The 26,943-nt window shown below is 46.7% G+C and overlaps 1 protein-coding gene across 1 annotated transcript in view; it reads left to right on the forward strand.

Annotated features, from left to right (window-relative positions):
• The first annotated feature begins 7,848 nt into the window (after positions 1 to 7,848).
• Positions 7,849 to 26,943, forward strand: part of LOC139060763 (uncharacterized) — a 169,446-nt gene continuing 150,351 nt past the window's right edge. The window contains exon 1 of the mRNA XM_070539875.1: positions 7,849 to 8,213. Coding sequence (XP_070395976.1) covers positions 8,122 to 8,213 — 92 coding nt within the window. The 5' untranslated portion in view covers positions 7,849 to 8,121. The remainder of the gene's footprint in view (positions 8,214 to 26,943) is intronic.

Raw genomic sequence — 26,943 nt, forward strand, 5'->3', positions numbered from 1 at the left:
GACACAAAGTGATATGATAATTGTCGCTGTCAGCAGCCTTAATTAACTAATATTGAGTAATTAACTTTTTGTTGACTGCAGTAAGTGGGTATGTTCGTATTGAAAAGTTAGAGGCAGTCGTGTTTCTACACAGTATCAGTTGGAAGAATTCTTCTTGGGTGTCTGTGCTCCGAGATATCCGACTCCAATTTTTGATTGTCGTTCGCATAATTACGCATACAAGAGAGAGAGATCGGGAGATCGGCGCAAAGCTCCTCCCTGCTGTGACGCGGATGTTGCGCGAGGCGTTTAGACTGACAACAGGGCGGACGCATAGGCAACGATTATAACTGTTCTACTTCCCCTCTCAGCTGGCGAAATCAAGATATGATAGCGCAGTGTGCCGTGCAGTCGTTGCTCTTGATTTCCATAAAGCTTACAATACTTGGAAATCAGTAGTAACTTTATTTGCGTAGCCCAGGCAAGGACCATTCCCGCTCGACTAGTCACCATTGCGTAGGGTGCCTCGATCCACGCTGCTTCGTTGAACGGCGGGAGGGGGCGCTGACATCGAGGCACCCTAATCATTACGCACGCGCACTGCCCTTTGGCTTCTCCGCTCGCGCCATTATCTCGGCATGGTAGCTGCAGTCATTGTGGCAGGCTGCGCGGTCACGTGTTACGACAGCGGTTCCTGGTTCTTCGATTTTTTGTTTCGCCAGCTGAAAGGGAAAGTGGGACAGTTATCATCTTTGCCAATGCCTCCGCCCGTTGTCAGACTAAACGCCTCACGCCACAGCCGTGTAACGTCAAAGAGGAGCTTTGCGCCGACCCCAACTCTTTTACATGCGTAATCATGCGAACGGCAATTAAAAATTTCAATCGGATATCTCAGAGCACAGTGCACGAAACGACTTCTAGTGTGAAACTTCCACGGTTTATTCAATGGTCGGCGAAAGATAAGAAGAGAACGAAGTGAAAAAGTACGTTGCGGGGCCCTTTAAATCGACCCAATAAAATCGTAGGCGGGATCTTGTTCACGTCAACGTCACGTGACATGCACTGAGTCCCACGGTGCTTGGCAGCGGTACCCACTTTCCCAGGGCGATGTGTTCCCGAGTTTGTCTCCGCTGGTGGCAACCCGCGGGTCCTGGGAGTCGTAGGTATCTGATCACTTCTCTTTCGCGCGTCGCTGGTTCGAGGAAATGGCGTCTGGTTGTGGATGGGCGATTGATCCATTTTCCCATCCCACTTGACGTCTTCACGAGCCTGCCTCCGCTGGCGGCTGCCCACGGGTCCTGGGGATCGTAGGCAGCTGATCACTTCTATTTCGCGCGTCGCTGGTTCGCGGAAAGGGCGTCTGGTTGTGGATGGGCGACTGATGCATTCTCCCACTTGACGTCTTCACGAGTGTGCCTCCGCCCGGGGTTCCTGTCTGGTTCTCGGAAAGTGTTTTCACGCACACACACAAAGGGGCCTGTGAATACTGCGGGGCGTCCGCCAGACCGGCATTCACTCGAGAAAACCATAGAAAAGTAGGAATCTATTCTTCGTTTCGTTTAGGCATGCCCACACACGAAGGGGCCTGTAAGTACTGCGGTGCACCTGCCAGATCGGTGACCATTCGAGACAACCATAGCAAATTAGGAATCCACCCTTCGTTTCAGTGAGGCATGGTGGTAGAGCATCCTTTTTGCCCGGGGTGTTACACGCCAACCGTAACAACAGTCCCGCTAGAAGAATTCTTTCAACTGATGATGTGTAGAAACACGACTGCCTCTAACTTTTCAATACCAACACACCCACTTACTGCAGTCAACAAAAAGTTCATTATTCAATTTCAGTTAATTTGGCTGCTGACAGCGACAATTATTATCTCACTTTGGGTCCCCCTGGCCACATAACTTATTTGCACAGGTGGTCTTCGCGTGCCTCCCAGTGCCTAAGTTAAAGAAAACCATAAAGGTTAACTTTGAACAGCCTGTATTATGTACTAACAAACGCGGCTGATAACCTTGTCGCAGCGGTTGGGATCGGTTCGCTTGGTTGCCGCGGCGCACAATTAGTGCTACGTATAATCCTGAAGAAAAAAAGTAAGAATAGGACCACGGGCGTACGATGTGGCTAAAAATGTCGAAACTGTAGGAACGTTATACATTAGAATACATTTTGTAAGATTTACATGTTCGTACGTGGCGATACGAACGTGTAAATAGCTGATTCATAACTAAAACTAATATAGCTGAATCAGCTAACATAGCTGATCAATTACCGGCTGACGTTACATGAGAAAACCCACGTGTTTCTTATATAATATCGCGTTTCGATATTTAATGCTTTCTTCAGTGAACCAGTAAAGGCAATAATGGCTTTACATTTTTATCTAACCAAATATTATGCAAAATTTGCGCGGTGCGTTCAATTGCACTGGGTAATAAGTAGCTGTGTAAATAAATAAATAAATAAATAAATAAATAAATAAATAAATAAATAAATAAATAAATAAATAAATAAATATTTGCAATATATAAAGCCTCTTTATAAAATCCTTACACGAATTATTATGTGCTACCTCTGTACTTATAATGCAGCAGAACCTCGTACTATAGTATATTCGGATATAGTGAATTGCCAATTATTATTTATTTATTTATCTTTATTTTTATATACTGCAGTTCTTTACCTTGGCTATCGCAGGAGCGGGCATATGGTACGAATGAACAGTGTCAAAACAAGTGTGCCCTTAGTAATGATAATAATGAATAAAACAGTTTAAGGTAAAAAACGAATTCAATTAAAAAAAACTGTGGTGTAAAAATGTCCCTGCGAGAACGTCATGTTGCTGAAGGTACACAAAAAGATCAATCTAAGGCATTCAAAAATTATTGTTTGGACAATGGCCGAATAGGGCCAGGCATACGATTCGATAGATCTATGGCCCGGGGGAATAACTATATTTACAAAATGCCAGTCCGAGAATTAAATACATATGTTTAGTACGTGACTGTTTCTGGTCGACGATTATTTAGCACGTGATATGTGGTTGTTCGGCAAGGAGCTGTAAAAAAGTGCAGAAGTTGCAGGGTTCAGTGTTGCGTCGTTTAGTAAGAGAAGTGACACTACAACATGCAGATAAAAAGATGGTGAAAAGTTCATCTTGTAACATCGGTAGCTGAAGCGAACGGCCTTTTCTTCTGAATCAGTTATATTCTGTTTATGTCAGCAATTTCATACGAATTCCGAAAAGGCACACCATGCTCTAGAATTGGTCTTACGAGAGTTCTGTGTGTTAGTAAGTTTGCTCCCTTTGGACCTGCTCGTAGTGAGTGACATGGATATCCCAGCTTCTATAGGGCTTTGTTGCAACTGTTAATGTGGTTTGACCAGAACAAGTTCGTGGTGAAAAGCAGGCCGATATACTTATACTCCGATACCCGCTGCGCTAAATAAGCATTAAATGAGTAATTAAATAACGAAGGTGAATACCGTCTGTTAAACACAGCAACTGTCTGCGGAAACTTTGTTTATTTTCTATTTCTGACACGTACAAAAACTTGAAAAGGAAATTTTAAGAGAGTGATGGGAGCGAGGCTGTTTGGTTGTGTTATAGATGGTAACGCAATCATCAGCGTAAGGACGAATTTTAGTAGAAGTTTTGTGTGCAAGGTCGTTATAACACAAGAGAAAAACCGGAGGCCCAAGCACTGAGCACTGAGGTATGCCAGCGGATACATGTGCCTCATATGAATCAAAAGAGTTACATATTAGCGTCGATTGGATAGAAAAATACTAATCCAGTCAACAAGGGAACTGTTATTTATTACAGAGTGAAGTTTATGCAAAAATTTTAGACTGGGAGACAGTAGATGAAAACTAGTCGGAAATCCGCCGCAGACTTGGCGGCGCATCTGTGGCTACTTCTTGAAGCTAGAACGTCAGAACCGCCATAACTCTGCAAGCATGTTTTGGTGGTAGCGAAAGCTTGAGTGTGACACTGGATACTCTACTGCCGACTTCGTTTGATTCTTTTTTTTTTAACATTCGCACCAGCTTTTTTTTTTCTTTAAATAATTTTCGTCACTCAAAGCGCCTTAGCCAATTCAGAAGTGACATAGAATAGCAGTAACCAAATGCTTTCAGCGTGTTGCGTGATCTCCCAGAAGATTGTAAGGGTCTTAAATGATAACAAATTTCTCTGGTTTCACGGTTTGCTATAACGTTTTCTTTTTCTTTGTTCATGGGATAGGAAGAAAGGCGGGGGGGGGGGGGGGGCGTCATAGAGATTATAAGAATAAGATATAAGAGTGGGTCTAGCCAGGTGACGTTGAGTTTACTCGAGTCTTTTGTGAACCAAATAAAGTTGTTTCACTTACTCACTCAGTTAGAGACAGTCTCGGAAGCTTTGGAAAAGTCTGTGAACAATGCATCAACTTGAATATCTATAAGGGAGGAGCTTGGATAATTTAGGTCAGCTCACTTCAGTTTATTGTCCTTAAAGACCCCCAGAGGGGGTATTACATAAGGGGTGGGTTTAACATAAGTTCCACATTTGGTACACTTCATTAGTTATATTCAAAGTGATCAATCACACGCTGTAGGAATAAAGACAGGCAAGTGATGCTAACACTGTCAGCTGAAAAGCCGTTCCAGTCTTTAGCTGCTCGAGGAATGAACGAGGCGGAAGAATGAGTGGTTCGGGCACGCGGGCGTGCGACTTGCTGCGGATGACTGGTGCGGTGAGAGATGCGTGCCGCAGGAACGATGTATGGCGCATGACGAAGGGTAACTATCTCAGCCGCAGAACCTGCTTTGTTCCTCATCCGCGCCTCAATAGAGCTCAAGCATTAACGCTCCGTCTACTACAAACGAATATCTATCCGAATCCGCCGCTCTTACATAAAATCTATCCGGATACTTACACCAATGCTACCTGCCACGATTGTGGAGATATAGCCACATTAGACTATATGCTCTGGCGGTGTGCCCGATCACGCTCTATAACAGCTCGGCCAGATGGGAGGCGGTTCTCCGCAGCCCTCTTCTGGCTGACCAACTCTGGGCTGTCCAGCAGGCCCACGATGCGGCCGAGAGGATCGGCCTTCCGATTCCCACGTGGGAGCGGCCCGCTTCGTAAAGACTCACGATCTGCAGAACTTCTTTAAAGTTTCACCATACCATACCATGACGAAGGGTACTGAAAAAGAACTTGTGATAGAGGTCAAGACTAGCAATGCGTCGGCGATTAGATAGTAGTGTTAGTCTGGATTGTGTTTTAAGTGCGGAAATACTGACATCGTATGAATATTGTGAGTGAATGAACCTAGTAGCGCGGTTCTCAACAGATTCAAGTGAGGTGATAAGATATGTTTGGTGCGGGCTCCAGATGGCAGATGCATATTCAAGTTTTGCCCGAACAAGGGACAGACAAGCAGTTTTACGTTTTGAGGTGCCTGGCGGAGATTACGTTTTAAGTAACCTAGTGTTTTATTAGCAGATAATATGATGTTAGAAATGTGTTTATGCCAAGACAGATCATTGCATACAGTGACACCTAGGTATTTATAGGACTCTGCTAGTTCGAGAGGCGTGCTTCTTATTTGGTAGGGAAATACCAGGGGATTACTGCTACGAGTGAAAGACATAACTTTACATTTTTTTAGGATAGGTCGTGAGTTATTTCAATTAGCTGACTGGTGGTGCTTAATATGCACAGAAAGCTGTGCTGAACATTAAAGGAGATATTGCTAGATTCAAGGAATTTTATATGTTTGTATATTATGTGCTGTAGTAGCTTGCGTGAGTAAGAGGTTAATGATAGAGTTCTGTAGTTTAGCAGGTATTGATTTTCCCCGGATTTATGCAACGCGGTCGCCCGGTACGCATGGTATTCTTAAAATCTCTATGAGCCCCCCCCCCCCCCCCCCCCCCCCGCCCCCGTTTTACTTCCTATCCCATGAACAAAAATAAAAGAAAACGTTATAGCAAACCGTTAAACAAGACCAATTTGTTATTATTTAATACGCTTAGATTTTTCTGGGAGATTACGCAAGACGATGAAAGCATCTGCCTCTTGCTATTCTATTTCACTTCTTAATTGGCTAAGGCGGTTTGAGTGATGAAAATTACTTGAAAAAGGAAAAGCTGATGCGGCATGGAAAAAAAGAAGGAAACGTAGTCAGTAGTACAATATACAGTGTGACACTTAAGCTTTCGTTACCACCTAAATGTGCTTTCAGAGTTATTGCCGTTCTGACGTTCTATCTGCAAGAATTAGCCACAGATGCGCCGTCAAGTCTGCTGCGGATTTGTGGCGAGTCTTCATCTACTGTTGAAACCTATTGTTTCCGATTCGTACGTACTGTTGCACTTTCCGTAGCCAATTTCCTACATTACAAAGTAATATAGTTTACACATTTACACCACCGGTTAATGAGCTTTTTAACGATTTTGAGTTTGCTTAAAGCAATTTTGTTGACTGAAACAATTGTTTAAAGCGAAGCTCCGTGTAGTAATATTCGCTCTGTTGTAAAAATCTTGCCCCGGTCATGTGTGCCTTCTTTATGCAGGTCACTTGATACAATAACAAAGAAATTACTTTTCTTTATAATTTTTAGTATGCTTGGATCAGCTGCGAGGTGGTTTGGATCATTCGGCGCTAAAAATCAAAAGACGAATGGAGGGCGTGGCGTCGTTGCTTGATGTTGCTTGCTTCTTGCGACGCCTTCGTTCGTGCTCTCCGGTCATCGATTATGTTCGGCCAAATGTCACCGGGTGCAGGAATGACGTAATCAGCGGGATTCGTGAGGGCACTCAGGAGGACTCGAGACATCTTGAAGCGTGGCGACAGCAGAATTGCAACACATCTTAAGTATATAACGCTCTTTTGGTTATGGATTATCGTATCTTTTTGTTTAATTTAGCGCAGGTTGTATTAGATATAGAGTTCGAAGATCGCTCCAGTCGGGAGGCTATGAAATAATGGTGGCGAGGTTTTGGCAGAATATAACTTTGAAGCAGTGCTTTCCTGAAGGTATCCAAATCGGATATCTTTCTTTTTTCTGAACCGCACAGTAATTTGTGCAAAGTAACACGTTTCTTTTCACGAGGAAACGCAAAACGTCAGCGACATTTATTTACGAGCGTTTCGTCGAGATGCACTATCTTTGACAAAACCCACAAAACCTTGAAGCACTTTCTTTGACGAAGCCCTCAACAAAACTGGGCAAGCAAAATAAGTGTTTTCAACAAGAATCGACTGTCATTTTTCTTTGCCTTCTTTTACTATTTTATAAAAGAAAGAAAAGCCCACTTAAGAAACGCCGCTCATGAGCTCAGCTTTTGCTTTTTGCTGGCTTCTCTTGACACCTTTCCGTTTATATATGCAATAAAATTGCGAAATAGCGGGGCGCTGCAGAAAAATACTTTCAGACGCACCCACAATAAAGGCCACTGCATCGACCACGCGAAAGCTCTTTATTTTTTGCCATATCGTCAGAGTAGTTCCTTTACCTCTGCACAGCAATTCCTCGCCTCTCCTTGGGGTCCTCGCTGAATGACGTCATAGCAAAGTCGTCTCTTCTGGGTCAACCATCGAACCGTGCGCTCGCACGCGTCATGCGCACAGCAGAGAGGGAGAGCTGGCAATACGTAAATCCTACATTGCGGCGCCAGAAAAAAAAAAATAAAAGAATGCAGCAGCGCTCCGCTACTACTGCATCGCACACTCTTCCTCCTTCTTCCTCACAGAAGTCTACTTGCGCCTCCTCGGGCTTCCGCCACTGTCCTTCAGATGGCGCTGCAATTGCGCATGCGCATCAGCGTGTGCGTGGGATGGCAGCGCCGCCGAGCGGTCGGCCAGGTGGATCGACTGCCGACGACGGCGGCTGCAGCGGCTGGCTCGCTCCGAGGTTCCGCGGCGCGGAGCAGCGTCTTGTTTTTCCCTCTGCCGAGTTTGTGTGCGAGTGAGTGAGTGCGCGTGTGTGTGCCGAGCATAAGCGGCGTGCGCGCGGTGTCGTCCGCGTCGTCGCCAGCGCATCGTGCGGAGATCTGGGGCGCCCGGCGGCTTCAGCGTCGAGTGGCCAGCGAGCTGCCGTGCGCCGCGGCGATGCTGCGGACAGCAGCGACGGCGGAAGCAGTCCGGCCATGACTCCGGAGCCCGCCTCCATGGCGCAGGATCAGCAGGAACCGGCGGCTCCGCCGCGCACAGCCAGCCGGACCAGCGGCAACCTCAAACGGTGCGTCGCCCTGTCCGACGCTTCCCCACATTTATTTCTCAGTCGGATGTCGATAAATTGCTGGTCACAAACACAAGAAAGTCAGCCGCTGCAAGGCGTGCCGAAAGAGCGGCAACCTCGCGTCCACTCGCCTACTTAGCCTGCCTCGTCCGAGGGCTTTGGCACAGACTCGCGTCTGCAGAAACGAGGCAGCCTTTGCAGTACGCGAGCGCTAAACTAGCGCAGCAACAGCGAACGGTGCGTCGCTTTCACCGCCGATCGAGAAAGAAAAATGGACGTTTAATGAACACTAATTGGTAAAAGGTCGGTACATAATTGAGAACGCCCAAGTACTACAAAAACTCTCGGTGTAATGTTTTTATCCATGGGATAGGAAATGGAGCGTGTCGCTGTGTTTATTACACGCGACGCACGCAGCACGCGCGTCTGTGCAGCTTGCCGTTTAGCACGGCTGTCGGTAGGCGAGCAGGCCAGCTGGCCCATCATTCAGGCCCTCTCCAGAGGCGCTCGAGAGAGCAACTGTCGACGGCGGATTTCGCGCCGGTGAAAGTGGTTGCGTGCGCTATTGAAGCCGGGTGGAGAAGCGCGATGTGTTTTCTTTTGTTTCGATTTACCTCCGGACATTCGGGTCAATACGACAGACTAGTGTCGTCGCACTGTATACGTCGATTGTGCACCGATCACCCAGTAATCACATGCATCAATTGTTCATAGTAGGCAGTAAAGCTCTTGGAACCGTGCACCAAAGCGTCGATGCTCGCCGGTTTCCCGCTATAAGGAATTTTGTGCTCCTACGTACCGTGTGTATTGAACGGAGATTGCTGCCTCATAAAATGATTCTACATAGTGAAGTGAAAAAAGAAGAAGCGACGAAGGGCGCTGAGGACCTGCAATCCTCGCCCGAGTTTAGACATCCTGTCTATCTTGTGCCACCCCTTCTCATTTAGTCCGGACAGGAGCTTATCAGTGTGTATAAAACGTCCGTCCTGCTTTTGTGATACGCATTCTCTTTGTTTATGCAGCAGGGCCAACACACGCTTTAAGCTCAATGTTTATGTGTTTTGCTATGTATGTGCGCCATGTATAATGCACAGACGAACACGAACTACATCTCTTGTCTTGTGGCTCGTGTGTTCAGCTTATGCGCATATTTAATATGCATGTTTTGAATTTTCTCCAAGCCGTGAAATGAGCTCACACCTGCATTTGTTTTGTGTTCCCTAAGCTTCACCTAAACAACGCTTACAGTGGCGATTACTTGCGATGAGAAATCCTAGAGAGAAAAAAGGTTTATCCACCCTTCCTTCCAACCTCCGCTTCGGCTTCGCTGCAAAGCTGGAGCGGTCCAGCATCCCCAACTAGCGGTAGAGGCGGCTCATCGGCGTACAGGGCACATCTGTGCTCCAGCTCTCTGACCCGTGGTCCATTGTGTCAGCGGCACAAAAGAAAAGCTCTGGGTACTCCTCCCCCTCCGCTGTGCTGCCACCGCGGTACTCGCACCCACCTCCTCTCCTGCTCCGCATCCTCCCGCCCTCCACGACGGACGGAATGACGCCGGTGCCTGCCTGCTCGCCCACGCGAGCCGCAGAGTGCGCGGAGCGAAGGGGGGCTTCCCCGCCGCACTCGCGAGACAACATGGCGACGCCGGTCGATCGATGCCGCACTCTGCCGCGAGGTTGTTGCCGTAAATCGTGGCCGGAACTGCGCAGACGTCGAGGTGCTCGCGCACCTTGCCTTTGAGAGCGTGAAGAACCGGTGATAACGAGGGGACTTTACAATGATGCCAACAGAGAAACCAAAGGCTCTGTGAAGTCAAGGGGGGAAAATCGCTAGGGTATCAATGTGGACTCGTCCTTACACGATATAGAATGGGTACATTAAATTTGCTCTTCATATTTTAATAAGAAGAAACGAAATAAACGAAGAACGTCAAGCGCTCAACGAATGTGGAGGAAAGAACTTGCGTGCGCTCACGTCACGTTGATTGCGTCGGTTATCGTCCGAGTATCGAAGCTATGCGTGCGTGGTCAGTCAATCAGGGGCAGATCAGGTAGGAAAGCTGAGTTGTTAGAGCTCCGAGTACGCAGCAAAATAATTCAGGTATTCCTCCACTTGCCTCACCAAATGTACTGACAATGGCACGAATCTGTTTCTAAATAAATTAATTCCCCAGGGACGATTATTAACGTCGCTATGCTACGCCTTAACATGGCCTATACAATGTACACGGGTAGGAATATACGCATCCGATGAACAGTTCACAGGCTCCACTTGGTTAGGGATTCGAACATAGACTAACATTTCTTTACGAAAACAAGCCACGAGCCCACAGCGAGCGACACGCTTCGCTCGAGGCACGCACTCGTCGTCGTGATGTCACGGTATCGACGAGGTTGCGCGGCCCGAGAGTTGGGTCTCCAGAGACCCGCAGTTTCATGACAACCTCGAAGTAGTAATTCACAAACTTGACTTACACATAACTACATAGTCAGTGATATTCATGCTGTAGCATGCACAAATCATGTCACATAAACTCAGACGTGTGTACAATGGATACGCCATAGATGGACAAACATATCACTAAAGTAAAAACAACGAGATGAAGCAACTCGCTCAGCAATTAGCCTTATTGTTCCCAAATGCACATTCAACTACCTCTGTCGTCCTTGTCTAAATCTGTCTTAGGCATAACGGAGTGGGGCGCGAGCTAGCTGCAGCCCTTGCCAATCACTTCTTTGCCGGCATACGCCCTCCATCTCCGCTGAGGCAACTCATACAGACCTCTGAATTGGCACGTGCGTCCAAAACTGTAGCGGTTTTGAACTTTTCCTAAAAGCACCACTTGCAATTTTATTTTTTTTCTGCTCATACTGCCGTACTCTATTTGTCATTGTTTTACATTAGCCTTTGTGATCTGTCACCTTGTTCTTCCTTTCCTCTTTCTCTTCTGTTCTTCCCGTCTTCCATTTCTGTTTCAGGACCCTCTTTCCTCAGAGTAAAGGTAGGCATTCTGCCCCTCACGGTGCCAGTTGCCAGCTTGTACATTGGTTTCTTTTTCTATTGTATCTTTCATTAACACTAACCATCATTAATTAATTAATTAATTTATTTATTTATTTATTTATTTATTTATTTATTTATTTATTTATTTATTTATTTACCATGTCTTTGAATAACCATGAGGTCTGAGAGCTGGCCCACCGCATACATTTAAAGAAAAAGAAAATGTCAGGGGAATATAAACAAAAAAGAACGATGAATAAAAAGAACAATCTTGGAAAGAAGAGTGTACATACGACAAGGCACAAGATGATTACATATAAAAGGAGGAAAAGGGCAGGTGAGCAACATGTGAAACTATGACACATTAGGGGGGGCGCAAACCTCAGAAAAGAGCACTGACAGCGAGTTATGAAGGATATCAAGATCATGAAAATAAACGTTATAAAGACTTGGTATTCTGTGGACGGTTGAGTGTTGTTGTGAACTCAACAAAATGCAGGGCACAGACGAGATACACCGCGGCGTCTCTTCTATACATGCCGATGCCACGTGAAACACATCATTCCGAGCCATGAGTACGTCGCAAGTGAAAAAAATTAACGGCTAAAATTTCCGTTGTTCGCCGCATTATAATTGCAAGAGGAGTGCAAGAGCTCGGAAAACGAGGGATAAGATCGTTCAGAAAAAAAAGTGAGAACTTCTTTTAAGGCTTGCGTATGGGTCTAGTTGGAGTAGCATCACTGGGATGCATCACTGCAGACGCTTACAAGACGCACAACAAGGACCTCGTTCATGTTGGCAAGCTCCATGTTCACCTTGCTGTGCGTCTCCGGTAAACTTCTTCTGCGCTGTATTGCCTATAAATAGACATGCACAACTAGTGGAATTGTGCTTTTTTCAGCACCAGTCTTTCGAGTCTTTCTATGGAGAGAGCGAGCTAGAAAAGAGAACACGGTAATGTTCTTGCGCTCGGTATGCCCTCATATGGACTGACACATTATTTCTGAGGCTGTGAAATTCCACTACATGCTTCCTCCACGTGAAAGGATGACACTTAGCGAGCATGGAGGATGGGAAACAATTATAGTACATGCTAATTTGATGTAAAGTTGTCCTAGAAATTCCGGGCCTGACGTCATCGACATATTGTGACGTCATGACAATGAGCATAATGTACTTACATTGTGTAGCAATAAGGCTAGGAATGATGACGTTTCACATAAAAGTTAAAAATAAACAAGAATGCTGCTCTCGTTTCTCCTGGCGTGTGGCAGGCTCAGCGCAGCAGGAACGGAAGGAACCAATGTTTCATGACGTCATTACCCATCCACCACCTTGGTAACTATTCTGTACACTGTCAAATTCCGCCATGTCTTCGAATTTGATAATGGCGATATTTTGAGCCAAACAGAGGGTGCTGTGGGCCCCTCTAATTGGCTCAAAATGCCGCCATTACTATACCCTGAGCACCAAGATCGAAACTGGCTCTTAGAAAAAGTGTTGCAGTAGACTATTTAGGGTGTTGTGACGCCTGCCAGAATTTTTGGGGGGGGCTTAGAGGGCTTGGATCTCCATTTAACGATAGAAATTACGACTAATAATGAATAAAAATAGGTCTGAACTGTTACGTCAGTACTCTTTAAACCTTTTCACTGACTTATCCAGGAGGTCACCACTTGAAAGGTTGCTTGCTGGGCTAGTTGGTTCAGTGTAACTTATGTAACAGCGCGAAAAGTCAAGGAATAGACGACAGAGACCTTTTCACTCGGTCTCTATCGTCGTCCTTTCCCTACATTTTTTTTTTTCGCGCTGTTATGTAAGTTGCTCGAAAGGACCGTGTAGAAAGATCCGGCTTTGCTGGAACCAGGTAACAGCTTCTGCACATCCTCCTTCGTGTGTTATACAAGCGAGAGCGGTATTAAAATGTAGGTGGCCGTCGCAGGTATTGCTGGTTGGGGCTTGGGAAGCCGCTTTAACTTCATGCGGCAACATGTGCGCACGCGTATTTCTCTTCTCATGGCTCGTAGGTGTGCCTTTGCGAGATACCGCCGTGGCCTGGTTTTCTGATATTCGTACGCAGACGTCACGATACCGTGGGTTAATCATCGAGCAACGGTAAGAAAGAAAGAAAGAAAGAAAGAAAGAAGGAAAGAAAGAAAGAAAAAAAGAAAGAAAGAAAGAAAGAAAGAAGGAAAGAAAGAAAGAAAGAAGGAAAGGAAGAAAACTGAGCGGATGTAGATGAAGCTGATTTTCACGATTGTACTGTTTGCAGAGCCAATTTTAGATTTTTGTAATACGAAAAAAATAAAGGGATTACAAAAAACTTATTTTCTACTTGAACGTTATGTGTAGTCTTTTTAAAATGCATGCACAATGCATAGTCATTATTTACTTTATTTCTCTTCTGATACGTTTATTTTACCATTACCGTTTTTGTTGTAAAACAGATTAAAAGAGCACCCGGGGTATTTTATACCTTAGCCTCCCCACAGCATAATTTTTGCGTACTAGAGTAACAAAAAATTTCCATGTGCTACCTCGGTTTATCGAACAGCTCGCAATAAAGTTAAAGCCACCTTCTTTTGCATTGAATCCTCAAGACTGTCACTGCCTTGAATGGCTGCTACTCACCGACGCAAAATGCACGAGCCCAGAGTGTTTCCTACGTTGTGAAGCCATATTCACGTAAAAAAGGCACAGTTTTGTTGAAAACTTGCGGCGGCCAACGTTTCACCATGTATTATTCAAAATAAAGGTACTTTTCAAGTGCTTCCGTCAATGAGTAATAAAGGAAGCACTTCCCTGGCTTCATGTGAGGATCATTTACACATTATACGGGCTGCTGTATGGAGACGCTTATAGCCCATGAGACTCGGCCTTCGACTTTCGAAATATTGCGCTTGTTGCACTTGTTCCAATGGCAGTTGTATTTCAATAGCACAGCTAACATTTTATCCCTCTGACTCATAAGGTTCCTTGTCTGTTTGCTTTCTTTCTTTTCATGCACATTTAAGGTATTTGAGCCATGACACTGAAGTTAAGATGAATAGGCAGCTGCGTAATAAATGAGGTCTTGAAGATGTGTATGGCAGTTGACCTTCGCTAAAAGATACTCGCTTCTGATGATCGAGGTTATCTTCTTGCGATCATAAAAATTATATAAGCTGCGTAATGTTTGTAGGTCTGCGTTGACGCTTTACGTGCACAGACTCTTTTAAGAATTTCCGGTGATTGTGCCTTTGTACCGCAGAAACAAGCAACAGCACAGACATTTTTTTTTACATTTCGCTGATTGCAACTGGAACTAGGCCGCGGCAGCAGCAGCATATATATTATACCTGGAAGGACAGTTCTCCGCGTCGCGTGACCGGCGGAAAGCCTCTGTGCACAAACAGTTCACTGTCGCGCACATTGCGGCCGCCGCGCTTTGCGGTATATTTGCGGAAGAGCGAGTTTGAAAGAAACCGGAAGTGGGGCAATACGGAAGGCTACGACAACGCAGTCGGAATCAGTGCGGTACGCAATGAATACCCGGCCGCTGCCCGGTTTCCGCTGCTTGATAGGAAGCTGCGAGGGGCCTCGCGTAGTTTGTGATCTGAGTGGATACCGTTTGGACCAAACGTGCACAAAAAGCGTCTTTCGGTTTCTTGTGGACTGCCCACGTGTAGCCCCACTATAAGGTATATTTACTCAGGGTTGACATCACAGATATACATGTAGGTAAAAGAACGACGAATAAAATGTGTTGAGTTGAGTACCTTTATTATTATTATTATTATTATTATTATTATTATTATTATTATTATTATTATTATTATTATTATTATTATTATTATTATTATTATTATTATTATTATTATTATTATTTATTACTAAATGCATGTTTAGTAAATGTTGGCATTATGTGTTATGCCGGATATTACTTTTTGCTTTGCTCTATAAAAAAAAACGTACAGATCCGCTCTACAAAATTGAAATGAATGGTAAAACTGAAACGCAAACAAAATTCTGAACGCGTTTACGCTCAGCATGTTCGAGTAAACCCAATACGCAGTAGAGCAGGGTCAACTTGCAAGCGTCCACATACAATTTGTGGAAAAAAGAAACTTAAAAAGCGTTGAAGAACAGTAGCAAAACTGATAGTCGGGCTAGTTGGTACGAATTCATAGTGAACTATTTAGCGCGAACGATTGACAATAATAATAATATTTGGGGTTTTACGTGCCAAAACCACTTTCTGATTATGAGGCACGCCGTAGAGGACTCCGGAAATTTTGACCACCTGGGGTTCTTTAACGTGCACCTAAATCTAAGCACACGGGTGTTTTCGCATTTCTCCCCCATCGAAATGCGGCCGCCGTGGCCGGGATTCGATCCCGCGACCTCGTGCTCAGCAGCCCAACACCATAGCCACTGAGCAACCACGGCGGGTAACGATTGACAAGGACACAGTGAAGGTGGTACGCTCGTGTGTCCCCCTTCACTGTGTCCTTGTCAATGGTGCGCGCTAAATATTTCACGTCGAAGAACAGTTCACACGTCTGCTCAAATACCCGCTGCGGCATACGATCTTTGTCTCTCAGCTTTGTTGCGAGTACGCAGAAAGCGCACAAAGCTGCAATATTCCCGCCAGCAAAAATCGTCCGTGCTTCCGATAGCCGCTGGCTGTTGTAATTACTTCTACCTCGAGCACCAGCTTGTACAGAATAATCTTTTTCCTTCTCTTATCTTTTGTTCTTTCTGCGCAGCCTCCGTTTCTGAACGCATTAGGAATCGGCTGGGCATGGCTCCTTAATTAAGGCCAATATGTTGTGTTTTCACACTAATGTTTCTGGTCATTTTTTATGGGCCGTACAGAATGTCAATCGATGAGCGCGAATGCGGAGCCCTCTTCAAAAGAGACGGCTGAAGCCGAAACCTCGTCACTGGAAAAGACATTACGGCAGTGCAGATTTCGCTCACTGCCCACTCTTCAAAGGGGCGTGGCGGGAACAAAGGGGTCATAATGTCCCGTGCCGTCTTTGTGTCGTGTGACTACCATTCGAGTTTCTTTTTTTTTTTCGTAAACGCAGTTCTTCAATTCACTCTTAGGACCCATTGTACATTACACATATTGCACACTGGCTTCAACCCTTTTCCAACTTAAGTCGGGAGAGATAATGCAGAGATATATTTAAGAGATTAAAATATTCATCCCGAATATAAAGTCGCGATGCATGAGGAACTCTACAGAAGTGGCTTAAACGTATTCTTGACGCCAACCTTCGAAAAGAACGATGGTGACTTGCTCTGCACTGTAATGTCGTCACATACGACAGAAAGAAACCCTAAAATATTTTTGAATACCGTGAAATTACATGAAAATTCAGTATGCAGCATCGACATGGCAACCCACCACAGTATACGTCACATATTCATTTCTACGTTTAGGCAAAAAAAAAAAGATGTTTATTATAATAAATATAAAGAGAAGTCACATTCCACCTGCATAGAGATGCTTCTTTTAGTATCTAACCGTGGTGCTTAAACAAAAAATGCATTTTTCGCGAAACGTATTGTAACAGGAACAGCCGTGAAAAGCTATAATGTATCTGAGCTGTCTTCGAGTCTTATGAGAATATGAATAAGAAAGAAAGAAAGAAAGAAAGAAAGAAAGAAAGAAAGAAAGAAAGAAAGAAAGAAAGAAAGAAAGAAAGAAAGAAAGAAAGAAAGAAAGAATACTAATATTGAAGAGAAGATAACCGAGTTTTGTACGGGAAGATGCAGGTGGAAAAGCAAAAAAATATTTAAATGTATTAGGCCGGTGATAAGGAAAACTTACAGTCCCGGTAGACGGCAAGAAAGCAGTCTTTGCCGAGGTAAGAATACAGTAAACCCGTTGATAAGGGCAACGCAATATAAGTTGCTGGAATCTGGGTCAGTGTATGCAGTCTCTTGTACTCTCTCCAAGATGCCCTGATAGCAGGATGGTTCTAGTGCGTCGGGTGATAGCAGCCACCCTAGAGGCAATGTATTCAATGCGTTCTCAACCGCAACCACTCCTAAGCTTTGAATTTTTTCTCCTCTTCTTGTTATATTGTTTATTGTTGTCATCGTCATCCTTATCACTGCGCAAAGATTCATAGTAACAAGTTCTCCTGAGTTTAAATCAGATAGCGATCGTGATTTACACTCAAAGTAAAGCCTGATAGGCGATCGCTAACGCCGTAATAACGTTTCGGACTTCGGCGTCGAATCACGGCCTTCGCATCAAGGCCGGCAAAGCCCGCAGGCTTATCGCTTGTAGAGCTAAGGTGTCGTCTTGGAATCTGAATTTATTATTAACGGTTCAGTAGTGTTGCAGGTACTTAACGTACAGAAGAACTCTTTGTGAAATATTGCATCGAGATCTCCTGTATAAAACAATGATAGTTAATAAGGCAAGAAAGCACTACACCGAAATAAAAGTAAAAGCGAGAGATAGCAAAGAGAGGAAAGGCAGGGAGGTCAACCAGTAAACGCGAATCGAACAATTTACGAAATTAAATATAAGAATGACAATGTTTTAACATTGCGAAGGTTGTGGGTTCGGTTCCCACCTGCGGCAAGTTGTTTATTCATCCGCTTTAATTTCCATTAATTCATCGTTTCTTTATTTCATTTATTAAGCACAAGTAATTTCCCATATGTTGTCCTTGGTGTCAGTGTTTGTTGGCTTCTTATGAAATGTTTTAACATTATATTATAGAGTAACAAGAAAAGTCGCATAGATATGAAAGATAAGACAAGAATTAAAAAAATATATATTTAAAGAAACACTTTAGGTTTTTAGTGAATGCGTTATGGGTGGTTGTGGTTAAAGTATTTTATGGTGGGATATTTCCGTTGTGTATGGCAAGGAAGAGCGCTGAACAACTAAGGAGGTTCGGTTAGCACATGCAAATTAGTGAGCTTGTCGAGGTGCGGTCGCTGCACGGGAAGATACGATGGATCGGCTTCATACAAAATGTGAACGGATGTAGGGATGCTCGTAAAGGTAACACAGCAGCGCCAACGTTTTTTTTTCTTTTTTTTTTGATAAAGGGGTAAGCAATGCTTCAGTATCAATGATGCTGAAATGAGCTGATTTCTTAATGTAAATAATAAAATGAAATTAATTTCCGGGGTTTTACATGCCACAAGCACGATTTGAATACGAAGCATGCCTTAGGGGGGAGAGACTTCGGATTACTTTTGGCCACCTGGGGTTCCCTACCGCGTGCACCTAAATCTGCGTGCGCTAGCGTTTCTGCTCACCGCCCCCGCAGAACCCGCAACCTCGGGCTCAGCAGCACAACGTTATAGCCACTGGGCTACGACGTCGGGTTCTGATGTAAACGTGGCAAGCATCTTCTTGCTGGACAGACCACAGCTTATTGACTAAGTACACTTGATGAGGACTACAAATTACGTACGCATATTCCATTTTGTAGCGATAAGAGCGAAATGCTGATAGGTACGGACACCTTTCGGTATGTGCGTCTATTCGCGCCTGCCGGCGACTCGGTATTTTTCCTAGTTTTCTTTGAGATATCTTCAAACTCGGCACGGTAATAATTTGAAACAAATAAAGCAATAGAAAGGCGTCGTCAAAGATTGCTCACGCAATAAAATCTAATCTTATATAGTACAGAGTCGGACGGAAACTCGTCTCGTCCTGGAGGTAACCACGCGTCAGATAAGAATACAAAGGCAATGATCAGTGAACGCGTATAGGTTCTCAAAGGTCAATTAACATTTGAAAGTCATCTCGCTCGCAAAGGTCTGAGTCCCGTTTCGCTGTAGGATGTTTACTGCTGCTGTCATCTATTGACGAAAACGCCTCCCCTCCTCGGTATTTCCTGCTACAGTTCAAGTGCTCAGATATAGTGCGAAAATACGAGCTGTCGACCCCGGTGCCTACGTTTCGTGCCGTTTGGCTGTGCACCGCCGATAAAGGCGCGTGTTGCCGCCGCCGTCGTGGAGCTGGTGCGAAGGATGAAAGGCTGCGCCGGCGCGGCAGGTGCGGAAGGCAGCACACCTCTCGGAAGCCACTTGGCACCTCGGTCAGCGCGAGCGCCGGCTACACGCACGCGGTTGGCGGGGCGCCCGAGCGGAGCGGGACGTCGCCGGCGCATGCAGAATGGAAAAAAAGAGAAAGAAAAAAGCATGCACGTCAGCAGGGGCGCGAGTCGCGGAGCTCCCCGTGTGTGTCGCTGAACTTTTTCTTCTGTCGAGGACTGGCTGTGGCAACGGCTCCTATAGACATAAATGATGTGAGCAATTCTCATTGCGCAGTTCTTAATATATACGGTGGCGAGAGCTCGTGTAAGCCTGTATGTAAACAGCGTCATTACAAAATGGCAAACGTTTGGCAAATTACAAACGCTTCGTGTGCATTCGACAATTTGTTATCTCTCGTTCTATGTGCCCTAGAATACTGCTCCTGCGGAGAGCCGTTGCAGTAGCTTTTGGCTTGGGAAAGTCCGGCGTGGCACGAGTCACACACAACCCTGTCAGCAATTATTCCCTCACAAAGCATAATTACTCCGAAGTAGAACCTTTTCGAAAAGTTGACTCCAGCTTGAGATATCCTTTATTCGACCGCTGTCGATCACTTACAAGATGTTGACATTCCATGCCACTTATACAAACTTGAAATGATTTGTTATTCCTTGGCTGTATGTACATCTATAGATGCTATACCTGGCGAGCTGTAGTAGCAGCTCTCATAGTGTAGTTAGCTGTAAGCACGAACAGCTGAAAGGTACACTCTGGTACGAACCACAGCATGCTGTCTGACCCTCACACGTGCGCAACAAGGTTTCAAAGCTTTCCTTCTTCTTCTTCTTTTTTGTGTAGATTTTATTGTGCGGCTTTTAAGGCAGTGAACAGCGACGTATAATTATACCCTAAAGAAATGAATCTTCTGTACGGTTATCCCTCAATTTTACTGAGTTTTTCATGTCCACGTGTCACTAAGACGCGCTGTTGTTGATGAGAATCTGTTGAAAGGTCTTCAGTTTACCATAAAGACGAAAGCGCGGACAGCCCGCAGAGAACATTGTATTTACCTCAAACGTATACTTACGCAAGAGCAGGTGCTCTTGCATCAAGTATTCAGAAATGTAGATTGACTTGCATCGAGAACTGCACCGTACGTATCGCTGAACCACCGTGCTGCGGCACGGAGATCGTCTCACAGCTCTAAGCATCTCGTGCCAATGCAATCTGGGGCACGTCGCTTGCACGCCGCACCAATGGCTAGAAAGCTTGAAGCTTACAATATACGCGCAGAATATGTTCCTCACAAAACTATTACATAAACTACTATAATACTTTCTTATACACGAAGTCTTCCTATGAAATAAATCTACGGGAATTCTTATATAAGACGTTTTGAAGAAGTTGCATAATAGCTATAAGAAGTTTTTATAAGAGAACGTACCATATTACAATAACATTTATGTTTACTAGCACAAACGCAGTGGCCAGTCTTTTGGTCAAGGGCCTACAGGCACTCGGCCAGTGCCGGACAAAGATATGATCAGGTCTGACCGAAGCTGATTGCTCTTTTATCGTTCTCCACCTCCACCTTTGCAACTGAGCTTGTGGTAGATATAAACGATTCTACAGTATATTATTCCTCAAACAAACGCTACGATCGCCTTTTCATTTCAGACGCAGCAGTGGCTTTACATAAGTCCACAAGCTTTCTTATGTAATAAGTTTTATATAAGAAGTTACATAAGAATAAAGTAAATTAGAAGCTTTTATAAGAAACTGCTGGTTCAAGAGGTAAGTTTTGTACACTCTATCTGTAACGCATTGTTCAGTCATTATGTCTGGGACCAACAGACCTACGGTCAATGCCGGAATATAAGAAATGGTGGGATGATGCCTTAACCGTCCGCTTGTTGTTCTCTCCCATTCTTCACTCTTGCTGCAACTAGGTTCCCGTGGATAGGCACGTTCTAAGGCTGTAGTTCTATAACAGCCCCATTCTCGGTATTTACCGTACGGAAAGAAAAAAATAGAAAGAAAGGAGGGTGCGAGATAAGCATAATATACAGCTACAAATTCGTCGGCGGACACCCTCCTTATAATCCATGTTGGATTACTTGGAATGTGTCGAGTGCTGCGATGACGCACAACCGTGTTCGTCATCGTCAAGAAAGCTTTCAGATAAACGGAGAAACCTGCGCGCACACAAAGCTGAGGCGTGCGGCGGCAGGCTTCGTTTAACAGAACGTTACTAATTAAGGCATCTCCCACCTTGCACACCAACCTCGACTAACAAATAGAAACTTGTCGAATGGTCATTGCATTAGCTGGATAGTTTTCGTGTTCAGGTATTCAAAAACAAGTATACGAATAGGTTCGATAAGCGCGTTTGCCAACATTTCGAGCGCGAACACGAGCGAGAACCCCGAGGGTTAGTCATCACCGAACGCACGGAGCTGCAACGAAGCCGCGCTGTGAAAACAGCCAGCGTTTGCTCTCCTAGAACCGCGTCCCGAATTCGGGGACCGCGCCCTCAAGAGGGTGACGTTTCCGGCCTGAGGTGGCGACGCCAGCGAAACGGCGCTCGCTGCTCGTGAGCGGCGCACGCACAGCTCGTCAGCGCCGTGTCAGGCTCCCCGGGGCGTTCGCGGGCGTCCGGCCGCACAAACAAACAGAGATGGACGTCGGCCAGAGAGGTCGCTCGTCGTCGTTTCCGTCGCGCGCTGCATGCATGCGCGGTGTATGTCAGTGAACCCGGCAGGCAAGTTTGTCGCCCATGCTCGCGGCAGCAGCTGAAGCAGCTGCTAAAATTGGCCTTCTTGGCCTCGGGGAATGTGCGCGGCTCGCTCTGTCGGAGGAGGCTGCTCTGTAGGCTTGCCTTTCCCTGACCGCGGCGACGGGGGAAAGTGGTCCACGGGCTCCGCTGCTCCTGCCGAGGGCGGAGGAGGGTCGGCCGCCGTGCGCGCTGGGCGTCCGCCGGGGCCGCAAATTGGAGCGGCGCCTCGGGGATTCGTCGCGGCGGCGGGGCCGCGAGCGCGCCGTCGATTCTGCAAGTCAGCGCGCGGAATCGTCGCCCGTTCCTTTCTCGCAGGAATGCGTCCACTGCCGGGGAAACGAAGATGGCCGAAGGTCTTTAGGAAATTTGTCGATAGTCGGTACACCGAGCTCGCGTTGGCGGTGAAAGCTCTGCGAGTTCTGGACATTACCATGGAACCGCACGAAAATCTGACAGGTGGCGCTCAGCTACATCGTTCCTCTTGTCGGGCCGCACATTAATTGTCCGTCATATCTTAGCTTTCCTGGTCAATCAACCGTTGTCGGAAACCGAGTTCCGAGGTTGAGAGAGCCACAAATGATGAACATACACACTTTGTGTATACATTTGTCGCGATATTGCGACTGTCATCTATCGTTGTAGTCGCAGAACAAAGTTGATGGACGCAGGAGTAGGTGAGCTATAGATAAGTGCCTTAGAGGGCTTTAATATTGCTGGTGTAGAATGCGATGTATATCTTTAAAGAAACGGGAATCTGTAGAAGAGAGACAATCTTGTTCTGTTTTTAGCTTAACTCATGAAAAAACTTTTCAAGTTGGGCTTGTTTGTGTCCATCGCTACGAGGAAGCCCCGCGGGAATCGTATGAAGACGAATTGAGGCACGAAGAGACACAGCATCGTGCTTCTCTTCGCGCGAATCAGTTTATCTTCCGATTCCCGCGAAGTTCCGCCGGTGTCTAACTCTTCTTTATTTTGCCCTCAGAGCTATCTTCTGAATGAGCCTTTTCTGTCGGAAGGACTTGGTTGTCCCAGTCTTTGTCGCCCTCAGATTCATCGCAGTAAGTGGCATTGCCGGCGAAAGTTGTTTGCGGCTTCTCCTTCGCGAAAAGTTTCGCTGCGCCACGGCTTATACTTACTCTCTGAATATAGCAGCCGCTTTTAAACGGCTGTATAATACCTTAGCAAGAGCTGCAAAGACTTATCAACCCGTGGCGTGTAAAACACGTTTGCGCAAGCCTTCTAAAACCTCCTCTTTCGTCGTTGGATGCCTAAAAACGGTTTATCGAGCTCAGCTAACGATCCGTTACATTTGGAATATAAGACGTCTTGCAAGCCCATCTTTTAGACAGTTTAATAACAACTATTACTGTTACACGACACCTCGTCCACCTTCGACCAACTGCCTGCTCTGGGGTACCAGTCGAATCACTCCTGTACTCCCCGGAGCACGAGTATACGAACCATGAATTGCGAGATCAGACCAAGTTTGTTCTCCATCTGTGAATGTAACTTGAAATTAAAGACTGCATTCCTAACTTGGCATTGCGAACTTTTCAGTGCACTCCTCAATTTCAGTCTATGCGCCTGGATTACGAATAAATTCAGCTCCCCCTTTATTTTTTCGGCGAGCCCATGGTTTGTATGCTTTTGCCGATGGGTGTGCGCACTTTGCAATGCCACAGGGTTACAGCACTACGCGTACGAGCGGCGACGCTGCGAAGCGTGTCCCGCTGTGCCCTCTCTCGGAGCACGCGTCCGTCTGTCTTGGGGAAAAAGGAGGACGCAGCGGCCAGCTGCTAATTACACGGCAACGACTCCGGCCGGGGCGACCACCGCCGTTGCCTCATCCCTCGGCTCGCGGCAGACTCGCTGCGGTGGCGCCCTGCTTTGTTGCGCGTGTACCCGGTGGCCCCGGCGAGCAAAGCCAGGCTGTGACGGATCGACGGCGGCGATCTCGTTTGATGTGAGCCGGCGCGCGGCAAACACTCTCGCCCGGCCGGGCAGCCGACCCCTTTGTGGCCCGGCGCTGGCGATAACGAGTCTCATCCCGGGCGTCGAGACAGCGCACGGCTCAGGAATGCCCCTCGCTCTCTCCCGATGTGCTCCCTGTTCGACTTGATCCGCTCCGCAGACGCCGCCCGTGCGGAAACATTCATTGACACCTTATAGACTTTTTTATGAAGTCAAGCTCTACTAGAGAGTTCGTTGACTTCGGCGGAGAGTCTCTTTGTTTTCCATGCAACCCTTGTCGATAGTAATGATTGCAACCGTTGTCGATAGTAAAACGGAAGGTTGGCGCCCATCTGCGAGTAGCACGATAGTGCGGAGGAAACTCGTGCAGGTTCCTCAGAAACAAAAGCTGCATAGTTGAAGAAGTCCTGATACATTCCCCGCCCCCTCCATTCAGAGGCAGCTCGACTTCCACGGAATGCCAGTGGTGCCTTCCATGGACGGTTTATTACTTTCTCCGCTGCGCGTATGACTCTCTGGGTTGCTTCCAGCTGTCATTCTTCGTAGCATTTTCACCCATTATTAAGTATCGAACCCGCTTCTCGTTATGTGTTTTATTTTTTCTTGTAGTAGTATAAAAACGTAGAGGTCATGAAATTGACTGTGCAAGTGGTGTAAGCGAACGTTTACCCTTATGTTGACAGCGCTATTAACGCGATGACAAGAGTATCATTGACTGGTCAACTGTATAATGAAACAAAATACACGTCCTTCATCCCCCGTCGCCAACTTTAACGTCGCTTTTATTTCCCCTACATTGCTCATTGTTCCTCCCGCTTTACATAAGAGGGAGCCAACAACACACACTATCACTGGAACATATCTTATGATAAGAGGTTTATCGGCGGTGTGTTCCTTCAACGATGCTACGAGTAGGAACGGCGAGGAACATTTTGCTATTGCATTCATTGCTTCGCCCGTATGGCGAAACTGTGATTTTTCGGTCTCTCTCAAACAAAAGTAGAAAGAAAGAGAGAGAAATGACGTATTCACATACCGAGACGCTTTTAAAGTGTCACAATCGGTCACGCGATCAGCGTGGTCTCGAGAAGCCCATCACTACTACGAAAGCCGTTTGAGCAAATGTCGGTCTGGGCCACTGCTCTAGAATCCTTTCATCCGACAGAGGACGGTTGCCCTTCGCACGACGCTGTAATTGGTACTCAATTGGTATGCTGGCGCGGGGCAGTAATCGCCGCCGTGGACGCGTGGTGCGATAATAACGAATCAGCGGCTGGACGGGATTGTGTGTCCAGCGGACGTGCACATAGTCTGACCGATAAAACCCGCTGCTGGCGTCCAGCAGCTTTTCATCCGAGGCTCGCGTGTTTATTCTGATGACGTTATAGTGTGTGAATGCGGCGCAGAGGTAATGAGGCCGGACGCCTATATCGCGTTTGCCTGCTTACACGAATGGCAAACGTGCGGGTCGTTTGTCTGGCTTCGTTGCAGCGTTGTGCAGGGGCGACTGAATCCAAGGGCGCTGCACTGCGAGTAGTTGCTTGCTGTATATTTCCTTGGGCTGTTTTAGGTCGTAGTGGGTCGTAAACGTCCAAAGCTCCAATTCTTTTTGCGGAGATTATTCGCGGCACATACATGCCCCCCCCCCCTCCCCCCCCCCCCCTTCATGTGATCGATCGGACGATAGCTTAGCGGCTTCAGAAGCCACCAGAAACGCTGCATGCACGTTCCCTTCGCAACTCTGCTGCAATTCGTGACTAAGGTTAGAAAGGTGTCCAGGAGGACGGCCGCTAACGACAACTTCCTGCTCAAACTCGCCCTCCTGTTTTCAAGTTGCTCGACATTTTAAGCAAGGCGCATCTGCGACTAACGCCCCATGTAGCTCCTTGTACGTTGTTATCTGTGCACTGTCAAGACGACACCGTTTCCTATCCTTCCTGTCTTTTTTGCATGAAGGCGATGTCCTCGTACGTACACACGTGCTCTCTCTCTCTCTCTCTCTCTCTCTCTCTCTCTCTCTCTCTCTCTCCCAACGTTGCTCTGAAGTAGCGGCGCCCTGTGCCTCACGCCTGCTGTACCGGGCGCCCATAGATCACCGCGAACAGTCGTATATAGCAGACAGTTTATATACTACCACGCCAGCGTTGTCGCCGCCGTTGCTGCGTGCGACAGATTGCGGTCGCCCGGTCACACGCGCGTGTCGCAAAAAGAACTTGCATTCGACCCATGCTTCTAAGCGTTCTAAGCGCGTCCTGCTTATCGCGCAGCTAGCTACGCGGGATCGCAAAATGTCGCGTCGCAAGCGGCCTGGAAGAGATGTTAGACTGTGAGGAAAAAAGAAGGAAAGCTGGCAGCCAAAAACGGTCTCTGACCAGTTCGCGGTGTCTGCAGTAGCCGCTCGAAACCGTTACGTCGTCCATCCCGTTCACACTGGATGAGAGGAGAGAGGGCGAGGGTGGGGGACGTGACGACCCTGCTCACGGGGGGTCACGGGACAGAGAACTGTCGAGGGGTAAGGGGGGACGCTTTGAGAAGCCGGGGCCACCGAACGCGGCGTCAACCGTACGGTGCTATACGATGGGGACGCGAGGGGGAGTGTCGTGGTGTAGCCCTGCTGCTACCCTCCCTTCAAGGACGGGTCGTACGCTAGCCGAATGATGCGGAGGAGGAGGTGGTGGGAGCTCCCATTGAAAGCGAGCCGCCCTATATGGGACGCTCGCGTGCCACCCGCGCCCCAGCTGCCCCTTGTGTTTGTGCGCGCGTGAACTCTGTACACACGCGCATTCTTACCCTCCCCGTTTGATAGGGGCACGTGAGCGCGCGTGTGTCTGTCGACCAGCAAGCGTCTGTCTAAGCCGCTCGGCAGCGCGGCCACGAGGCTTGAGAAAGACGCCGCTGCAGCTCTCGCTCGTTGGTGGCGGTGTGTGCGTCTGTACTCGTGCGCGCTCGTGTGTGTGGTTTGTGTGCGCATATCGTGCG

Source organism: Dermacentor albipictus, chromosome 6, assembly GCF_038994185.2.
Source record: "Dermacentor albipictus isolate Rhodes 1998 colony chromosome 6, USDA_Dalb.pri_finalv2, whole genome shotgun sequence".
NCBI classification, from domain to species: domain Eukaryota; kingdom Metazoa; phylum Arthropoda; class Arachnida; order Ixodida; family Ixodidae; genus Dermacentor; species Dermacentor albipictus.